At 40.2% G+C, this 19,572-nt stretch overlaps 1 protein-coding gene across 12 annotated transcripts in view; it reads left to right on the top strand.

Moving 5' to 3' along the window:
* Positions 1-15,677: 15,677 nt before the first annotated feature.
* The window catches only part of RAB11FIP2 (RAB11 family interacting protein 2), a 37,743-nt gene continuing 33,848 nt past the window's right edge, over positions 15,678-19,572 (top strand). For 7 of the 12 annotated variants that reach the window (XM_042960034.1, XM_042960035.1, XM_042960032.1 and 4 more), the window contains exon 1: positions 15,678-16,366. In XM_042960034.1, the coding sequence (XP_042815968.1) occupies positions 16,014-16,366 (353 nt within the window). In that variant the 5' untranslated portion in view covers positions 15,678-16,013. The remainder of the gene's footprint in view (positions 16,367-19,572) is intronic. The other 5 variants (XR_006208985.1, XR_006208984.1, XM_007084851.3 and 2 more) reach the window with 1 other exon arrangement.

Genomic DNA, 19,572 nt, shown 5'->3' with positions numbered 1-19,572 from the left:
TATAACTGTAAATAGCTTACTGATTAAGCCTAGCAACTTGCTCAACAAGATTCTCTTCAAAACCCTAGCCTTGCTTTGCCCTTACCCGGAGCCATTATGGCACAACCTGCCCCATCTCCCCCAGTGAGCTCCTACCTTACAACACTCCCTTCACAGCACCAGCTCAGACTCTCATCCCTTTCCCAATTTCTCCACTTTGAGGCATCACTGAGACTGTCCAAGTGGTATTCATTCTCATTGCAACAGATCTGATGCGCTTCTCTTGGCTTGACCAGTTGTGTTTTCTGGTCGTTTTTGAAGATGTCAGTGGTTGACACATTCCTTAATAATATCTCCAGCAGGTTTCATATAGGCCATTCTGGAACTAAAACACATACCTACCTGGTCTGGCTTACAAACTTCAATTTATATCCTCTTCAAAGCACCTAGCAAGCCTTACCTCACCCCAGATGGGTGGCTCAGGGGACTTGAGCTGGGGAGGCAACTTGGCTTTCTCTTTAAATCAGGGTGGGACAAGAGGGGAGTGACATGTGGTTTGAGATGACCTTACCCTGTTTGAAGATGTAACACCTCTGGGAAAAGGAAGGATCTTCGTGGGTAACTGGTCACCAGTGGTGTGGAGAGCTGTTCTGGTTGGTTCCATATGTTTCCATGTCCACCAATATGGCAGGCCCTGTGTACATAGTGTGCATGGCTTTCTCTGAGCAGAGTCCACACCACACTGGCCCCTCTCTCACTGGTGTCCCATCCGAAGAGGATCGTCCCCTCCATCAGTTTCCTGGTGCCATAACCTTTCATGCATTTTTGCCCTGTTCTTCCTCCTCTTATAAACATTGTGTCCCTTTGTAAGGAGACACAGGAACCAATGAGAAAATGAGAATAAAATAGAATATTGTTCTGAGAATTAGACACACTTTTCAAATATGTGCCCCATAGGCAGTGACTAGTAATTTTTCTTTCCTATTATACACAATACACTGTATTGGCAATATTACTTTTGAAATTAAGAATGAAATGTGAGAATATTGTATTAATTTAACAATTTTAAGAATATAAAGAAAGGCTCATAAACATTTGTACCGCAAGAACTAAATGACTTTGGTTTCGTCAAAATAGAAACCAATGCAAATTTGCCAACAAGTATTTTAAAATTCTAGTTCAGATCAAGAAGGAGGAAAACTTTGATGCTGGAGTGACACTCTGTTCTGGCTTCTTTGTTGTTGCCCCCTAATAAATGCTCTTCAATTTTCTTTAAAAACATGGATATTTCATTGTTGCTGTGGTTAGACACGATTCAAGGTGTGAAATTAGTATGTGGCAACATGAAAGGGGGGTAGTTCTCTGCCTAACATCGTCCATGACATGTCTTAAACACTGCGGCCATTCGGGGGACACCCAGAAGAGCAGAGTGAGAAATACTTATAGCATATGAGTGTAATAAAAAATGTAATCATGAACAAACAATACATTAAATTGGTAGGACACAGTTTACATTAGATCACAGGAATGGATATCAAAAATATAGTCAATATTTTTGAAAAAACAACCAGCAGTGAAAAATTTATTTATAATACAAACCAGACACTCCAAAATAATTTGTGGTTTACTTAATTCTTACCGTTCATCCTATATTCTTTTGAATAAGCTGAAGTAAGGCACCCGAGTAACTACCTCAGCTGTTTTTAATTTTGATATTGAATTTTCAGTGAGATGAAAACTCTGGTCTATATAACAAAAAGAGATGGCATTTTTAGAAATTTGGATTTTCCCCCCTCAGTGTAGATTCCTATTAAAAAGAAATGTATTACGATAAATTACTGTATTTCCAAATTGTCTCATTATTGCTGGGCAAACAATAATTGCATATAAATTCTGAATAAAGAAATATCACATTGCATTTTATGTGTTCTGCAATATGCACTCATAGAAAATCATTACAGTAACAGAACCAGCTGCATGTAATAGAAAGCAAATGATTTACAATGTTACTATGAGAAACTACTTTATTTCATATTATCATAAAAAGAGCAGAACTGAATATTTGCATGACAAACAGAAGAATCCAGGAAATTCCAAAAGCAACTCAGTTTTTTTTTAATAGGTATTAATGCTGGAAGGTGATTTGAAAGCCTTCTACTCTAGAGAATATTAGCAATTATAATTTGCAGTCATTATTAGGCCAACAATTGAGAAAGAAAAAATCTACAAACATTAATAGGATATAGAAAGAAATACTTGAAGTAATATGTTGTGTTTCTATCATACGACATCTATGTTACAAGAGCTTACATTTAGTGATGTTGAACACTTCATTTCATTTAGGCTGAGAAGTAGAGTGTTTTTGTTCCTAAATGAAGCTCAATCCTGAAATTTGAGCCACACCAAAAATCTTCAATGTCTGTATTTTAATGTGTTTTGCATGCCAATCAACGTATCTGCCTATCAACAGCTCAATCCAAGTGAATCGGCCCCGCCCACGTCCCTAACACAAGGGGGAAATCAGCTGCAGACCTCAGGGCCCTGCGCCCTCTCCTCCCACCTATCGTGTGCACAGGTGCAGGTGGCATAGGCAGGGCTATGATATGGCTTGCAGAAGAAAAGTCGGGCTGGGTTGATGAGACTCCCTCTCAGCCATGAACTTAAGTCCTGGCAAAGGGGAAGGAGCATTCAGATGAGGAAGAGGTGGCAGCATGAGGCAGAGATCATCTACACAGTCCAAGGTGGGAGTGGGTAGTAGGCTACACAGCGGGAAGCCAAAAGCAGCCTGAGCCCGGAGGAGACACACATCGGTGGTGGATCACTGGTGCAATACATAAACCCCTGCCACCAAGAACGCCAACCGTCTCCAGCTCCAGCTCTGATCTCCTGGACACCAAGCCCAGAACCGACTCCTAGGCTTAAATACCCATATCTCTAGTACCTCTCTCTAATTTTACTCCATATATTATCAGTGTAGTAAACAAATTAACTGGTAGGAGTCTCAGTTTGTGCAACCCCCCAAACCTATAAATTATAGATATATATATACACACATATACATATTAATTATATACCTTATACACAGTTCATAAATAATAAAATAATTGCATATAATATGACATAATTGTATATTTTATATTTATAATATGGTATAGTATAATATATATAATAGTATATATATAGTATATATATAGTATAATATATATATAATATAGTATAATATATATAGCATACTATATATAATAGTATAATATGTATTATATACTATATATAGTATATATAGTATACTATATACTATACTATATGTATATTATATATGTATATACTATATGTATATATATGTATATATGTATATGTATATATATGTATATATACTATATATGTATATACTATATGTATATGTATATATAGTATACTATATATATTATTATATATAATATATATACTATATAATATATATACTATATAATATATATAATATATATAATAATATATATAGTAATTATATATAGTATACTATATATACTATATATACTATATAATATTTATATTTTTTAATATTTTATATAATACTAAATATATGGTAGCCACATATATGTTATATGCTATATTTACATGTATAACATTGTATGTTATTATATAAAATACATATTTATGTATAAGTATATATAAAATCAGAGAGAATATATATTACCTATATAACACTGTATGTTCCAATTAGCGATCGCACTTTTCAAAGAATCAACTGGTTTGAGTTATTTAGTAAACTTTATGGTAGGAGCAGAGTATAAAACATATTTTAAACATAATTTTACAAAGGCACTAAATGAGTACAATAAACTGATTCATGTTTTTATTGCTTACTGTTGTATCTCACAGTGACCTTACACAGTCACACACCAAATGCTACAAGAGTAGGTCATCCCTCTGAACCTTGGTGTTCTTGTAGGATGTCTTTGCTTTATAAATTTGAACATTAATGGTCCCTAAAGGATGATAGATGTAAGTGGTTAACTATGTCAAGTGTTGTTAGTCGGCCAAGGAAGATGACTGAAGATTGACTCAGGCAATATGTAGGTGTAGAGTGGCCAAAGACAAAAATCTGATTGGAGCATGTTCAAGAGAAAATGGGAGAAAGAGAGAGCAAGTATGGACGAGTCTTTCAGGAAATGTTTCTTTGAAAACAGAGAAGCGGTGTGGTAGCTGGAGGGGATATAGGGTCAAATGAGTTGTTGTTTTAATATGAGCAGTATTAGAGAATATGTCTGTGGATGAGATTTGAGTCAGCAGAGAAGAAAACAATTGAGAATGCAAGAGGGAGAAGGGATATGGCAGATGCAATATTCATGTGTTCATGAGAACATATGAGAAGATGAGGCCCATTACCTGTGCTGAGGAACTGTCTTCAGATGAAAACACAGATAGGCAATCACTGTAACAGGAGAGGAGAAGGAAGGATAGTATTGGGGCACCTTCACGGACTGTATTTCCATTAATGCACCCAAAATTTGCATTAGCTTTTCCAGAAGCTACACCACAATATCAATTTCAGTGGCATTTGGATTCAACCATGGCCCTACATCTTTTCCCTGTATGCTGTTGTGAGGTTGTCCAGTTCACTTGCAGGTGATTTGGAAGACCACGTTCATTAGAGACTTCACTTCAGGTTAATACATTTGTATATGTTTTACATATGTTAATACATTTTAACAGGCAGCCCTAATGTACAACCATAAGCTGATAGAAAAGGAGATCCGACGCTATCTTAGAACATCATGGAGGGGCCTCTCAAATCCATGGGTTCTGGCAGTTCCCCCACTTTTCTTGCAATGTATTATCCCTTCTAGCAAATGTAGCATTTCAGGCCACGTACTCAGGTGGTATGTAAGATGGGTAACTCCATTTCCCTGTCATTCAACTTCATCTCTATTTGGGTTCTCCCATTTCCGTTCCTGTCAAAATTCACCCAGAAAACATCCTAACTGGAGATATTCAGTCATTTCAGGTTTTACACTCAGTAAGATAAGAATTTCTGTCTCTCTATCCTTCTCCCCAGGACAGATCTGAAATTCTAAGGGCTAAACTGAAGCGGAGGCCCCAGGGGAGAAGCCAGGATGAGTCCATGGCGGTCGTGTCTATTCCCACTGGCCTGTCATGTGTCCCCCCCATCATGGTGGGGCCCTGGTCCTTGATCCTTGTACTCCATATCTTCCAGATCTCTTGAGTTGGGCAATCATTTAGATCTACCAGTGTTTTCTTAGTCATTTTCACACCTTTGTCGAGAAGATAAAATTCTCAGAGTTTATCTGGTGCTTCTGATGACAGGGAGCTCCTGGAAAGCTTTCCTCCAAGCTTCTCTGTCTAGGGCGTCTCTGCCCTGCTAATCTGCTGCCACTGATGTTCCTTCAAGTCAGCATGGTGCAAGGCACTGGGGTTGGGGGGGGTGGCTCTCGGACCTTCCTCACTTTCAAGGACCCTCCTAGGAAACGAGATTCAACTGATGACCGCCTTTGGTGCTCAGATTGGGCTGGAGGCTCTATCAACAATTTGCTCAGTTCCCATTGCCAACAAGGGGGAAAGGAAAAGGTCTTGGAGACATTTAAAAATGTGCAGCAAACTTGATCTTCTCCCCCAGTCTTTTTTTCCTTCCCCCTGACCAGTGACATCTTTGTCAGTTCAGGCTCTTTCTTCAACTGGATTCCTCCAAAATTCTTCATTTACTGTGTAAGCTTTGCTTTTTATACCTCTTCCCCTACTGGCTACTATGAAATGGGAAAAGTGAAAATGGTGGCTGCAGCAATAGTAAAGTCTGGCTCTGCCTAATGCTGCCTGAAACTGGGAGAAAGGTCACGAGGGGGACTGGGTACTATTGGGAATGAAAAACACACCAGTTATTATCAACATATTATCAACCTTACAGCCACATGAGCTTGTGAGAGTGTGTTTTTCCGAGAAGGCACTGGGCTTTTCATTCCACAGTAAAGTTTAAATTCAATCTGTCAATACAACGTAATCTATCTGTCCCACAATGGTCAACCAGGTTTGGTCCATCACATATATTTATCCACTTAGCTATCAAGTTCTTTATCCGTTGCCCTTACAAAGTTGATTGTATTCAACATAGAATTCTCTTGCTTTTAAATCTGTTCAATTCTCAATCATTTTAAGCAACTGTGGATGCCAGAAGAATGTGGGGATGCTACGAGGTGTATGTTTAATAGATACATGCCTAAAAATTACGATAAAATCTTATATTTGTAAAATTTTTCACAGTTTAACAAACTGCTTTTCCATACATTGTTGTGTTTTGTTCTCCAGCAAATGTCCAATAAATCCTACGTACCCAGGATTTTTCCACAAGAGACTACGTATTGGCATTTTGCCTTCTGATTACGGAAGTGGAAGAATGGGGTGATGTAAAAAGTGTTTTTTTTTTTTCTCAATGTGTTCAGTAATACATTTCAATCCCTCTGCAGTTTATGGATGCTGAACACCACAGCCCAGGCCTGCTGCTTCACAGAAGATGCTATGAGTTGCAAAATCGATCAATTGCCTTGTGCTTTTCACTAAAGCAGCGCTAGGCTCTGAGATCTGTCAAGGGTATTTTGATAATGCTTAAAGCCAATTGAAGAACAAGCATTGGTCAAAGGGTATGAAGGATCTTGTTTCCAAGTTTCCTGCCTCATCCCCGGGTGAGCAATGCCTGAAGACGAGAATCCACCACACCGACGTCCTTCATTCTTTGCGATGGGATAGGAAACAACAATCGTTGTATTTGTGTTGACTATAGGGCTACCTCTTTGAAATCGAATGAGATTGTGATGTTATACCAGCTTCGGCATAAGGTTAGCAGTCAGCATATGTTAGCTATTGTTTTTATCAAAAGAGATAACATGCTTAAAATTAGAGCAGTCCGTGGGAGTCAGAAAACACCGATTAGTCGCGCAATGTTTGTAGCTAGGTGTACCAAAGGATGTCACACTGGTGTTTTTAAATTCGTAACATTTCGATGTGAAAATCTGGTGTATTAAAATATTATCTGGTATCTGATCTGTCACACTCGAGTTTCTAATTCATCCACTTATAGCGATGGAAGCTTATATTATTTAGCGAGTCCCTATTTTTCTGCGACTCGGAAATCAAATTAATTCTTAGGAAGATGTTAAAATGATTGTTTAAAACGTCATCCTTAAATTCCAAATGAAGGTTTGAAACATTACTGGGAGAATAGAAACTTCCATTTCTATTTTTGTTTGGGAAAAGTGTCCGATAATGTTGGGTTTGGCTTAAGACAAGAGTAACTCAGGGTCTCCATTCACTGGTTCCTGCCTGCTGGGCTAGAAGGGCACCTGCCACAGCCCCAGATCCTTAGTTACTTGGTGAAGAGCAGCCCAGGACAAGTGTGCCGTCCAGTCTTACCTTCAGAATGAGGAAAGCAGTTGCAAAGAGAAGTGGGGTTGATCACCAACCTCCCAGCAGCAAACATCTTGTGAGTACTTCCTACGCACCAGGCCCTCCCCGAGCTGTGTCCAACCCTTCATTTAACCCTCCCAACAGCCAATTTAGGGTTGCAGACAAGCAAATCTAAATTTAGAGAGTTTACACGATTTGCCCAAAGTCACACTGGTAGTGAGTAGTCAAGGGACAAAACCTATCCCGGGACAGCCACTCAAGGGAAGCTGAGGGAGTGTCTGTATCCTGGGAACTTTGGAGAAAATCTTGTCTTTGAAAACATTGCCGGCCCTTGACTCCTGGTGTGTCTAATGCACCAGACTTCATTTGTATAAAGCCAGTTTGCACCTTCATATGATGCACTTCATACTTGGATGGGACTAATTTTTTTTTTAATGTTATCATTTTTTTTAAGACCTCGGTTTACAAGAGCACGGTTATAGACACAGGTTACACAGTGTAAACACCTTATCCTCCTGCGTAAGCCTGATAAACAACTACAGTAAAACAAAATGGCTCATTGGGGTGAGTCTACTGGGAAGACATTCTAGCTAATCTGAGATCCAAGTTTGGAGGTAGAAGAAATTTACAAGTTGCTATTTTACTGAGGAAGAATTTAAGTTGCTCAAGGTCGTACAAGCCATTAGCGGTTTGAACCAGATGACTTCTTCAGTTCCATGTTCCTTTCGTTATACCACTTAACTTCCTGGAAGCAGGTATTTCTTCTCGGTCTACATTTCAAGCTAAGTCCTATGCTTAATTCTGCATCATCAGGGATGATTCCAATAGCTACAAAATGATTATGATACAGTCTCAGTAACAGTCCTGCTCTATATTATAACCTATAAATGTTCTGAAGGTGACCTAATCCAGACTGGATAAAAGATAAGCACCCAGTTCTAAGTCAAACCTATGAGATATTCAGATGGACTAAAACATTGTTCTGGATGGTGGAAAACTGCTTAGCAGAAACGGTATAAAATCTGACCCTGGAACAAGAGCGTTGGATTCATCCCTCAAATTGTTCCACCTAGTCGGCCTTTCTGTTACACACACACACACGCACACACACACACACACACACACACATGCACATCAAATACTTTTAAAGCCCTTTGCTTTGGTTAGCATACATTAAATAAGTATACAGGGAGAGACTACTAGATCCTTTGTATGGGAAAAAAACACAACCACTAAATGTTTTTGCCAGCTGCCCACCAGTTTAATGTCCTCCAAATGAACGTATATATCAGTTCCAGAAATATTATAATTCTAATTCCTTATTATTTGTTAAGAAATTCTCCATCTTGGATTTTAACTGAACATGAAAAAATGTTAGCATGTTGACAAAGTACAAAGATACTAAGTTTACGTAACTATGATAAATCTTACTTCCAATAATATTCAGAGTTATCCAGTGTGTGTTAACCTCTACATAAATCCATATAAGTTGCAATGTTCTAGGAGATTTCAGAAAGGCTCATGATGACACAATTGAAACTTGAAGATAAATATCTAAGTTTCACAAAACTTCTTCCCAGAACCGTAATCTTTGCTCTTCAGTAATTTTATATATATGTAAATTTATTTTATTTTGTATGTAAATATGTAGAGAGAAATAAATCATATACAAATTAGTATGCTATATATATATATATATATATATATATGCTACATGATATAACTTAAAAGAATATGTTATAAATTGCACATAGTATTATATATATTAATAGCATATATAGTATAATGAGAAAGTAAATAGTATATATAAATTAATGAGTTAATAGATATTATATAGCATAGCACACATATATGTATCATTCATAATATATATTATATGTTAAATTTATTATGTAACATATAATATATAATACATAATATTATATATAGTATATATTTATATATACAATAATATACATTATATAATATAAATGTATATAACAGTTATAATACATAACATATAATATAAATATATATAACATATATTATACATAATATAAAATATATAACATATGTGTGTTATATATATATATATACATATAGTAATATACTTATTAAGGGCTTTGAGAACTCTGATGATGGAAAGAAGCTCAGTGGCACAGAAAGATTATGACTTGTCAGGATTACAACTCCTTAGTTGTAGATACAGGATTAGAACACAGATCTGATGCTCAGACCCCTAGATTTTCCACACTACTATTCACAAACTCGTAATAATTTCAATGTCAGCTGTCAGAAAGAGGCACAATTATGAAAAAAAGTTCCCTGCACGTGTATACAGGAGACCTACAGGGATATCTCTGCAGCATTGTTTATGATAGTAAAAAATTGGAAACAATTGAAACATTGTTCAGAAAGAAAAGAGCAAATGAGACTTATTCATCTTGCCCAACACCATATAACAGTTAAAGTACATGAATTCACACTCCGTGCATTAACATGGGTAAATTTTTTAAAATTTTTTTAATGTTTATTTATTTTTGAGACAGAGAGAGAGCATAAGCAGAGGAAGAGAGAGTGAGAGAGGGAGACACAGAATCCAAAGCAGGCTCCAGGCTCTGAGCTGTCAGCACAGAGCCCGAAGCGGGGCTCGAACTCACAGAGTGTGAGAGCATGACCTGAGCTGAAGTCGGACGCCCAACTGACTGAGCCACCCAGCTGCCCCAACATGGGTAAAATTTGTTGAGGGAACAAAAATCACACAACATTAATAGTATGATAGCATGAGGAGGAAATTAAAAGACATCCACACAAAACTTTCTGACGTGTAAATATCTATTCTGGTCCATAAATTCTTGTCCTCCTCAGTCTGCATGTCTTTGTAGCTTGAAAAAGTTGTAAAGAATATCAATAGAACTTATGTTTATTACTACAAGTGAAAAGTTTAAGTCTTTCCAAAACCACTTATATGTAATTTCTTACAAATCCTGGGCTGTTAGTGTCAATTTCCTCATGTAGAGTCTGTTAATAAAAGTTGTATTTACTTCCTTTCTGTGATGATCATTTTCATTTGGGAGACAGACTCTCCAGACAAAGATATTTTTTTCTTTTGAATTAGAGGATCCTTTATGAATAAGTTACATAGAAAGGGAATCTGCTTTAGTGTGTTGACTGAATTCAATTAGAAAATTAAAATGCAATTTGCTTCTTTGTGTTGTGGACGTACTACTTAGAATTATTAAATATTATAGAATGCTTTAGTGATTCCTATTATAGACTCTTATTTTACAGATGAAGAAACAGAGGTCCAAGGAAGGAAAATTACTTCCCTAAAGATATGTAGCTAGTAATAGGCAGACTGGGGATTAAGACCCAAGTTGCTGACTAGAGCTCTTTATGTTATACACCCCACTGCTTCTCATGTACTATATGCTGAATCCATATACTGCCCAATCCCAGAAGACAAATCCACCAATCCAGCGATGAAAACAATCATCAACACCTCCCAATAGTAGTTTATTGTGATTATGATTGTAAATCAACTTGCCAAATACTCTTTTATTTTTTGACTGATTATGTGAAAATTAATCTATGTATATATCTTCAACGTGATTCTGGAATTTTGCCATATGTATATATGTACAAGTTATCTATATATTTGAAGTGCGCGTGCGTGCATGTGTGTGTGTGTGTGTGTGTGTGTGTATCCGAAGTCTGAAGATTGTAATGATACTTTGGAAAAGCTTCTTGCTGCCCTTATGTCTCTGAACCTCCAACTGAAAAATAATTAACATCTGTTACATTATGTATATGGGAATGACCTAGTGGGTTATTTAAACACTAAGAGCATTGTAATTGTCCTACAATAGATTTGCAAGTTGCAAGTTTAGAGATGCTGCTGCCCAAAGGGAAGAGTCTTTCACAGTGCTTGGAACAAGTCTCCCTATGGGGCGTTACTTAAAGGTGCAGCACTTAGTAAATATTTTAAACTGGAATCTTCCACTATTGGAGAATAAATACTGACTTTACTTTCCGGTCAAATTTTTCCTAATCATTGCAACTGGCTTTGTAACAGTTTAAAATGAGAAATTCCAGCATTTTACTCCTTTAAGCTGTGTTATTTTCCCAAGCCCTGGTGTTTGGTTTCCCAATACTAAATATTTCTGCACATATCATTAGTCATAGGATAATATAAACAAGTGACTCTGTTCAACTCTGGTATGTTGTCTTTATGTATGTAATCCTTCTTCCTTTTTTAAAAAAAATTAATATTTTTATTTATTTTTGAGAGAGAGAGTGAGCACAAGTGGGGGAGGGGCAGAGAGAGGGGGAGACACAGAATCTGAAGCAGGCTCCAGGCTCCGAGCTGTCAGCACAGAGCCTGATGCAGGGCTCTAACCCATGAACCATGTAATCGTGACCTGAGCAAAACTCCGACGCTCAACGACTGAGCCACCTAGGCACCGCTCCTTCTTCCCCTCTTAAATTACCTTCCATGTGTATCTCAAAATTAGTAAGAGATGTTTAAAACTGTCAGACAATAAACATTTTGCAGAACCACTTTGATCCCGGATCTTATATAATTGCCGTTATTTTTCACTGTGAGCCAACCACACATTCGATCCAACGGACAAGTTTTTACTCTCTTAGTAAACAATTGAGAAATTTCTTACAGGCAATCACTTCACTTTTACAATGTAATTCTGGCTTCTTTTTAGCTCATTTTTGTTGCTGTTGTTTATTTGCTTTCCCTGGGGCAAAAATATGCTACTTTCTTATTCTGGCTTACGATCATTAGGTCGTAACTTCTGATCTTGCCAGATAGTAAATCTAAACAATTTTGGCCCTAGCTAGGTTTGGGGAAAACTCAAAAGAAATTTCGGTGCCACAGGAAGAGACGTTAGTAATTCCAGTTGTTTCGCTCTTGCCTTTAGAGTATTCCTTGAATTGTGTTGGAGTCTGTGGTTGTGTCGTTGGGAACTATGGCTGCTAACTCCTACCCTGGAGATGGCTGTATTTCAGAGATGAGTGAATTGATACTTGTAAACAAGTTGATAATCGTTAATAAAGCTTACCAAACAATTTAAGCTCTTTAGAAACACACATCCACTATTATAATTAATTGCCTATTGTTTATTTAATTACAGCCTTTAATAGAGGCATGAAGGCGTCTAAAAATGCAACTTACACAAAATCGGAACTTACATTTGTTTTCACGATGTGTATTTTGTTTCCGTGAGTTTCAGGTGTCAAATGATTTCTCCCTGGAGATCCTGGTTGAAATTCCACCATTGACTATTCAGTGCACTCTTTAAAAATCATTAAGAATATTTTTCTTTAACGTTGACAATGGCCCACTCTGGGATCCAGCTGCTATATTCACAGTATGATGGTGATTTTGTTTTATTTTCCACACATGGCCTTTTCATACACTGTGTCTCAGAGATGGAAAATTCTCTTTAAAAAAAAGAAACCCCACTTTTATAGCATGCTTTCTTTAGAATGCCCTAAAACCAGGTCTTTTCTTTCTAGATGGTGTCCAGCTCAGGATTATTCAAGATTCATCTATAGTTTATTCCCCTGAAGATTTTGGTGGCAAATCCATCCAGTGTCTCTTTTTGGAGTGCCTACTTCATGCAGAACTCACACCAGTCACTGTGTGTAAGCAGAACTAAAAAACTGGGAGTTTCCAATAGATGAGAGGAAATCTATAGACACTAGCAAGTGCCAGTGGGTCCCTGAAAGAATGTGCTAGAATCTGGGTAGTCTTTGAGATTTGTGGGGTCGTCCTTTAGAATTAGGACAATATCTTCTTTCTTCAAGATTAAAATAATGTATAAGGTCATCCCCTCCCTAACTAAAGTTTTTCATTGGCTGCTCTGGTGGTACAACTATATTAGGCCTTCACACGCCTCCATTCAAAAAACGTTTAATGAAAAGACCTTGTTTGTTAGTTTTAAGTGCTGCAGCTAGTATCCTGTAAATATGGGGCACTGAGGAATATGGACAACATCATGTCCTCAAATGGAAAAGTTGTAAACCTTGCCTAAAAATAATAAACACAATACCTTACTTTTACAGCCATTTTATTTTATTTTATTTTTACGTGTATTCACTTTGAGAGAGAGAGAGCCAGCATGTGTGAGTGAGCAGGGGAGGGGCAGAGAGAGGGGGAGAGAGAATTGCAAGCAGGCTCCTTGCTGTCCGTGCCAGGGGCTTGATCTCACAAACCACGAGATCATGACCTGAGCCAAAATCAAGAGTCAGAAGCTTAACCGACTGAGCCAACCAGGCGCCCCGTTTTACAGCCATTTTAAGTCGGAAAAGTATATGCACATCTATCATATTGTTTGGGTCTCAAAATTAGTCCTATAAAGGGAGAAAAGGCAGTAAGTCATTCAAGAGGGCAAGTACATACTGAATGTCAGCCACTGTGGAGGGATGATCCATGATAGACAAGGCAGTTCAAAGAATTTAGACTTTCCTTGGGAAGGTAAAACAGGAACAGAAAGAAATACCATAAAGGTAGTAGTATATGCAGGTCTCTTGTCATTGAGAAATTGAGGGGCAAAGGAGACTCGGTGCCACACTATGCTAGGAAACGTACATTATCTCAGAATACTCCTCCAAACTATTTTATTCACAATCAAATCAAATCAAAACCTATCTACAATCCAACAGCCACTTTATCTACAAGTTACGGACAACGAGTCGGAGGCTCCCAGAATCTCAGTTCCTTGCCTCAGGAGGCTAAGTGCCCATCACGAGCACTATACTGAATTTCTGGCAGAGGCAGAGCGTCAAGGAAGGCTCCGGGCTGGTCAGCCATCATCCATACTTTCCCCACCAGATCAGGCTAGTCCAGAAAAAGCTCAGCATTAACAGATCCCCATTTTCTTCTCTTAAAAAAACCCCTTCCATTCCAGCAGCACTGGTGTCCATTCGGTTTTGCCCTAAGACGCAGGTAAGGCCATAGTCTGTAGCCCTTGGTGAAGGAGAATCCTCTCTGGGTTTGGCTTCCGAAGTAGGATAGTCTAGCAGACTGTGCCCACGAGGTGTCCTTTTGACGTTGAACCCACACAGTGGCCAGCGGTCTTAGACACGGTCTTCTCACCCTTGAAGAAACTGGGGCTCAGGGCGGGGAAATGACTTGTCCAAGGTCACACAGGCTGATGGTAGCAGACATGGGTGTAAAACCAGGTCTTTTGACTGCAGCCCAGTGTCTCTCGCGATCTTTATTAAATTCCTGTGCCGGTTTTGGAATCTTTTATCGGCTGCCCTCTCTTCTTCCACTGAGGTGGAGGGTGGGGGATGTGTTTCCAGTGAATTTGAGAAGAGTGGATAAGGGGTTGGGGAAAAGTGTGTTTTCGGTCAAGGAAGAGGGCCCATGCATCCCACCACCATTTATCTAAGGTCCGCTCGGTGCCGAGCGCCAGGCATCAGGCTACCCCCAAGACGGTTCCCAAAGATTAAAACTGGGTCTCTTCCTAGATCGGGCTTGCCCGGGCCTTGGTTGCCACCTTTCAGGAACGTTCCCTGGCTTCCCCAGCCGCCCCGTGCAGGTGCCCGCGTCCCCAGAGCCCAACGCCATGCCAGGCCGCAGCAGCGGGCGCGAAACCCAGAAGGAGCACTCAGCACTGGGAGAGGAGCTCGCGCCGCGCGCCCCCGGTCGCCAAGGCAACCAGGGAGGCGCTGACCCTTGACCCCGCGGCCCCGCCCGGCCCCGCCCCGTCGCGTTCCCGAGATCAACATGGAGAAGGCCAACCCGGAAGTGCCGCCGCCGCCGCCACCGCCGCCGTCGCCGCCCGCGGGGTGTTAGCAGCAGCCGGCCCGGCGAGGCCGAGCCCCGTGCCCGCCGCCCTGCAGCCCTCGGCCCGCCGGCGCCGGGGCGGCCGCGTGCCCCGTCCCCCGTCCCGCTCCACAGCCAGGCGACCCGCCCCCGCCCCCGCCCGAGAGGAGGAGCCGAGGCGAGGGGGAGGAGGAGGGAGGAGGAGGAGGAGGAGGAGGGAGAGGGAGAGGGAGAGGGAGAGGTTTGCGAGAGGGAGCCAGGCCGCGCGAGCCGCCGGCGGTTCGTATTACCGGGGTCGGAAGGAGGAGCCGGGCCGGGCCCGCCGGCCTGCGCGGGCGGGCGGGGGGTGCGGAGGAGGCGGGGGCGGCCCGGCCGCGAGCAGGCAGGCGGGGTGGGGGGGGGGGCCGGGGGCTGCGAGTTGGGGCGGGCGAGCTCTAGTCGGCCGGGCCGGGGGCGCCCTCCCACCCCCGCAGCCCTCCGCGGGGCCCCGGCGGCCAGGCCTCACCTGCCCGCAGGCCCGGGAGCCGCCCGCCCCCGCCTCCGCCGCCGCCCAGGGCCCGTCCCCGCGGCCGGCGGCGCGTGAAGGTGCGGGGTCCTCGCGGAGGCCTGGGCGGCGCGGCCTGGGGATGGTGGGCCCCTGCGCTTCTGCGGCGGCGAGGGCACCCCCAGAGCAGCCGTGCCCCGGGGCTGCCCCAGCAAGGCGCTTGACAGTGAGCCCTGGCGAAGTTGGGCAGCTGTGAGGCTGCCCGTCGCCGTTAAGTGCCCTTAGGATGCAGCGATTAAGGAATTAGGCTCTCCCTCCGGGAGGGGCACCGCCTGCGCTCGAGAACCCGGTGCAGAGAAAAAGGACAGAATGATGCTGTCCGAGCAAGCCCAAAAGTGGTTTCCTACCCACGTGCAGGTCACAGTGCTCCAAGCCAAAGATCTGAAGCCCAAAGGCAAAAGTGGCACCAATGACACATACACTATAATTCAGCTGGGCAAGGAAAAGTACTCCACCTCTGTAGCCGAGAAAACCCTTGAGCCAGTCTGGAAGGAAGAGGCCTCTTTTGAGCTACCTGGGTTGCTAATGCAGGGGAATCCAGAGAAATACATTCTTTTCCTCATAGTTATGCACAGGTCCCTGGTGGGTCTGGATAAATTTTTAGGGCAGGTGGCAATCAATCTCAATGACATCTTTGAGGACAAACAAAGAAGGAAAACAGAGTAAGTTATATAATTTATTTTGAATTTGGGGGGAGATGATATCTTATTTATGGATTTTCTGTTCTTGGAAATTATTTGTGTAACTGGGGCGTTGGTTTTTGGACTGAAATATGACCTAGTTTTGGGCACCACATTTGCACACATCTGAAGTCGAAGTAGCCCTTGTGAAGAAATATTTTTTAAATGGAGTCGTTAAGGATCCATTACTCTCATTTTGAGTTTAAGGGAAACATCTTAAATAATTGAATATTTTGCATTGAATTGTAAGTAAATTGACATTGTTTCACTACTCCTAGGAGGACTGGATCCCAGTGTTGACCAACTAAAACTTCATGTATGTGTAAATTGTTATAATCATTAAACATTACAATTTTCCAGGAATTGGAACATCAGAAAATTAAGTCTTCCAATATCAGATCACATATTGAACTCTGTCAGAAGATAAATTACCAAATTTAGAGCTCAGTATTTCATTGCAGCTTTATAAACTTGGCCTTTATTTTAGCTCAACCATCTTTCAGGGTCAGTACAGCTTGATGGAGTCTAAAGCCGTTACAAGAAAAAAAAAATGAAAACTATGTACAAATATTCTCAACCTTCAATAGACACTAACATTTTTCTTTGAATTTACAACGTATTGGAGGGAGTGTATTACTTCGGAATTAGTTCTGTAAAGTCGGCATGTTTAGACTACGTGGAATGTTCTCAGATTGGAGACAAGGGTTCAGTTCTGATGAAGTGATTTGATGACCTTTTCAATACAAACATGACCTTTTACCTGTGACTTTCAAGCTTAGAGTAGATACGTTCTCATTTAAAAAAAGGATAGTATAATTTAACACTGGATGTTATGTCTCAAGTCGAAAAATAGTAAATTTCCAGAGATAGGTGTACTCACCCTTTCTTAAGCCTATAATTATTCTGGTCTGAGAGACCCTTAAGATTAATGGAATTAATGAGAGAAAAATATAGGTTGACTTTATAACAGGACTTCAAGTTTCCGAAGCAGCTTTGGTGTTTCAGTCATAACTGAAATTTATTTGCCCTTTTAAAAACTTTTTATAAGCATAACTTTCTTGAGGTTCATGTTAATTTCTTATATTTTTAGAACAACCGTGTCTTACTATTTTCTGTACATATCTTCCTGCAGGCTTCTCCTGGTTGCAATTTTTATTTTTATTAAAAAATGTCTTTTAAATCGGAACTGTATGTAAGATTTAATATACGCAGGGTAAAAGAGTAGAGGGATAAGTACTGGGAGTGCATGAGGGAAAATGGTAAACATTTAAGCTCACCGAAAGATAACAGTATTTTAAGAAAAAGAGAAAGGGCTTAAAAACTGTAAAGTTGAATATATATCAGTGATGTTGATATAACTGTTTGATACCTACAAAGTGGTATTCAGTTTCCCCTGAGGAGTTCTTCATCAAATTTAAACTGAAAAAAAAGTGGATAATTAGCAAATAATTTGTTTCAAATCACCAACTTTGGATGACACTCACTCTATAATATTTAAAGTGCTTTGAATGTAAACTTTTAAGTATATTATAACTTGAAATACTATGCTGCACTTTTGCCACTTTTTAGGTTATCGAATGATGTATTTCAGGCCTTCTCTCCAATATAAGTTTTCTGAGCGAAAGTAGGCCCAACTGTGAATTCGGAAACTCAGAGGATGAACTAAGCTTTTAAAGTTCCTTCTTGTTGTACTCTTTATCTTTGTCAGCATCCGAATGACAATAAATTTGATCATAAGCAACACTCTCTTATCGTAGTCTCCCTACGGGAATTCTCTATTGGCCACTACATAAAACTGATAAGAACTTTTAGGGGGAAAACGCTTTTAAATGTTATCAACAGGGCTTGTGATGTTTATTGCATGTGAAGCGATTTTCATATGTTATTAAATCCCATTTTCTTTGTGGATAAATGAGGACCACGTATTTGATGAGATATCTTTATTGGTAATATTTCTGGGTTTTTAATATACTTAATAGCTTCCTTTTGCAGCACAGCTGTGCACGTGGCACAGTGAGCGATGAACTTGAGCCACCGGTGTATTGCAAGAAAGATATTTAATATTCTGCACAGGGCTGAGCCTTGTCGGCCTATCCCCAAGTGCTTTTTAGAAAACCGGTATGAGTGATGAAGGCCACCAGCTGATTTAGAAGTCCCATGAAGCTGCTGGGTGTGACACTTTTTACTCTTGACGCTGAAGACTAAGTATTTACAGCTTGCCTTCCAATTGTGTCATGATAGGGAGAGAAGTATGAAGGCTAAAACTCTTATTTTACTTATTTTTATGATTTGAAATTAAATGCCTTTTTTTTTTTTTCTTTTCTTTTCTTTTCTTCTCTTCTCCTGTAAGGAGAGGGAAAGGGCCTGAGCCAGAACACTTTGAGTGGGGCATGGAAAGAGAACTTCTGTATCTCCCACTTTTATGAGTGTCTGGGTTGGTTCTGGCACAAGATTTAAGGAAATAATACAATGTTTAATAATAGAATGGTAAAATCGTTCATGCTGTTATGTAATATCTATTGATTTTTTTTTTTTTTTTACAGCAGAACTGGGTGATGTTGATTTTTTTTTTTTTTAAATGCTCATGAAAAGTAATAACAATCAGAGTCCCTCGAGTTAGGTATGACTCAAACACATGCAGATTTTAGGACTTTTGTGTGAGTCTGCAGTGCACCTGTGTCCTGGCCTCTGGCACCCTTCCTGCCAATCTTGTCCCGTTTCTGACCACACAGCACCGATTGCTTGGGAATAGTTCCCACATGTGTGGTGGCTTTTGAACATGGGCCTGTGCCCGCTAAAAATTGAACAGAGGCCAGACGCAGTTGAAACCCGGTACTCCAGAGGTGAAAAAAATCAGCATTAATCCACTAAGCCCCAAATGATGTGTCTTCATTTTATCTTTCTGAAGCCTGGGAAAATAAGTAGTATCTCTGGAATGATTCTTGAAGGTCTCATTAAGACTTCCCCATTATATCACTTTCAAAACAAAGCAGCCGAAGTTATTTGTCATGCCTAAATTTTAAGTTTATATATTCGTTAAAAGTGCTTTGCAGTTTTCTCCTTGGGGCGGGGTGGGGGGAGGATGGAAAATATACTGTATTTACAGTTTGTATTCAGATACCGACTTGCTTGATCCTTCAAAGCTTACCTAAGTCTTTAGTGTTCCCTACCATAAAATAAAACAATGC

The sequence above is a fragment of the Panthera tigris genome, chromosome D2, assembly GCF_018350195.1.
Source record: "Panthera tigris isolate Pti1 chromosome D2, P.tigris_Pti1_mat1.1, whole genome shotgun sequence".
NCBI classification, from domain to species: domain Eukaryota; kingdom Metazoa; phylum Chordata; class Mammalia; order Carnivora; family Felidae; genus Panthera; species Panthera tigris.
The sequence above is the reverse complement of the archived record's forward strand: the minus strand, read 5'-3'. Positions and strand labels throughout refer to the sequence as shown.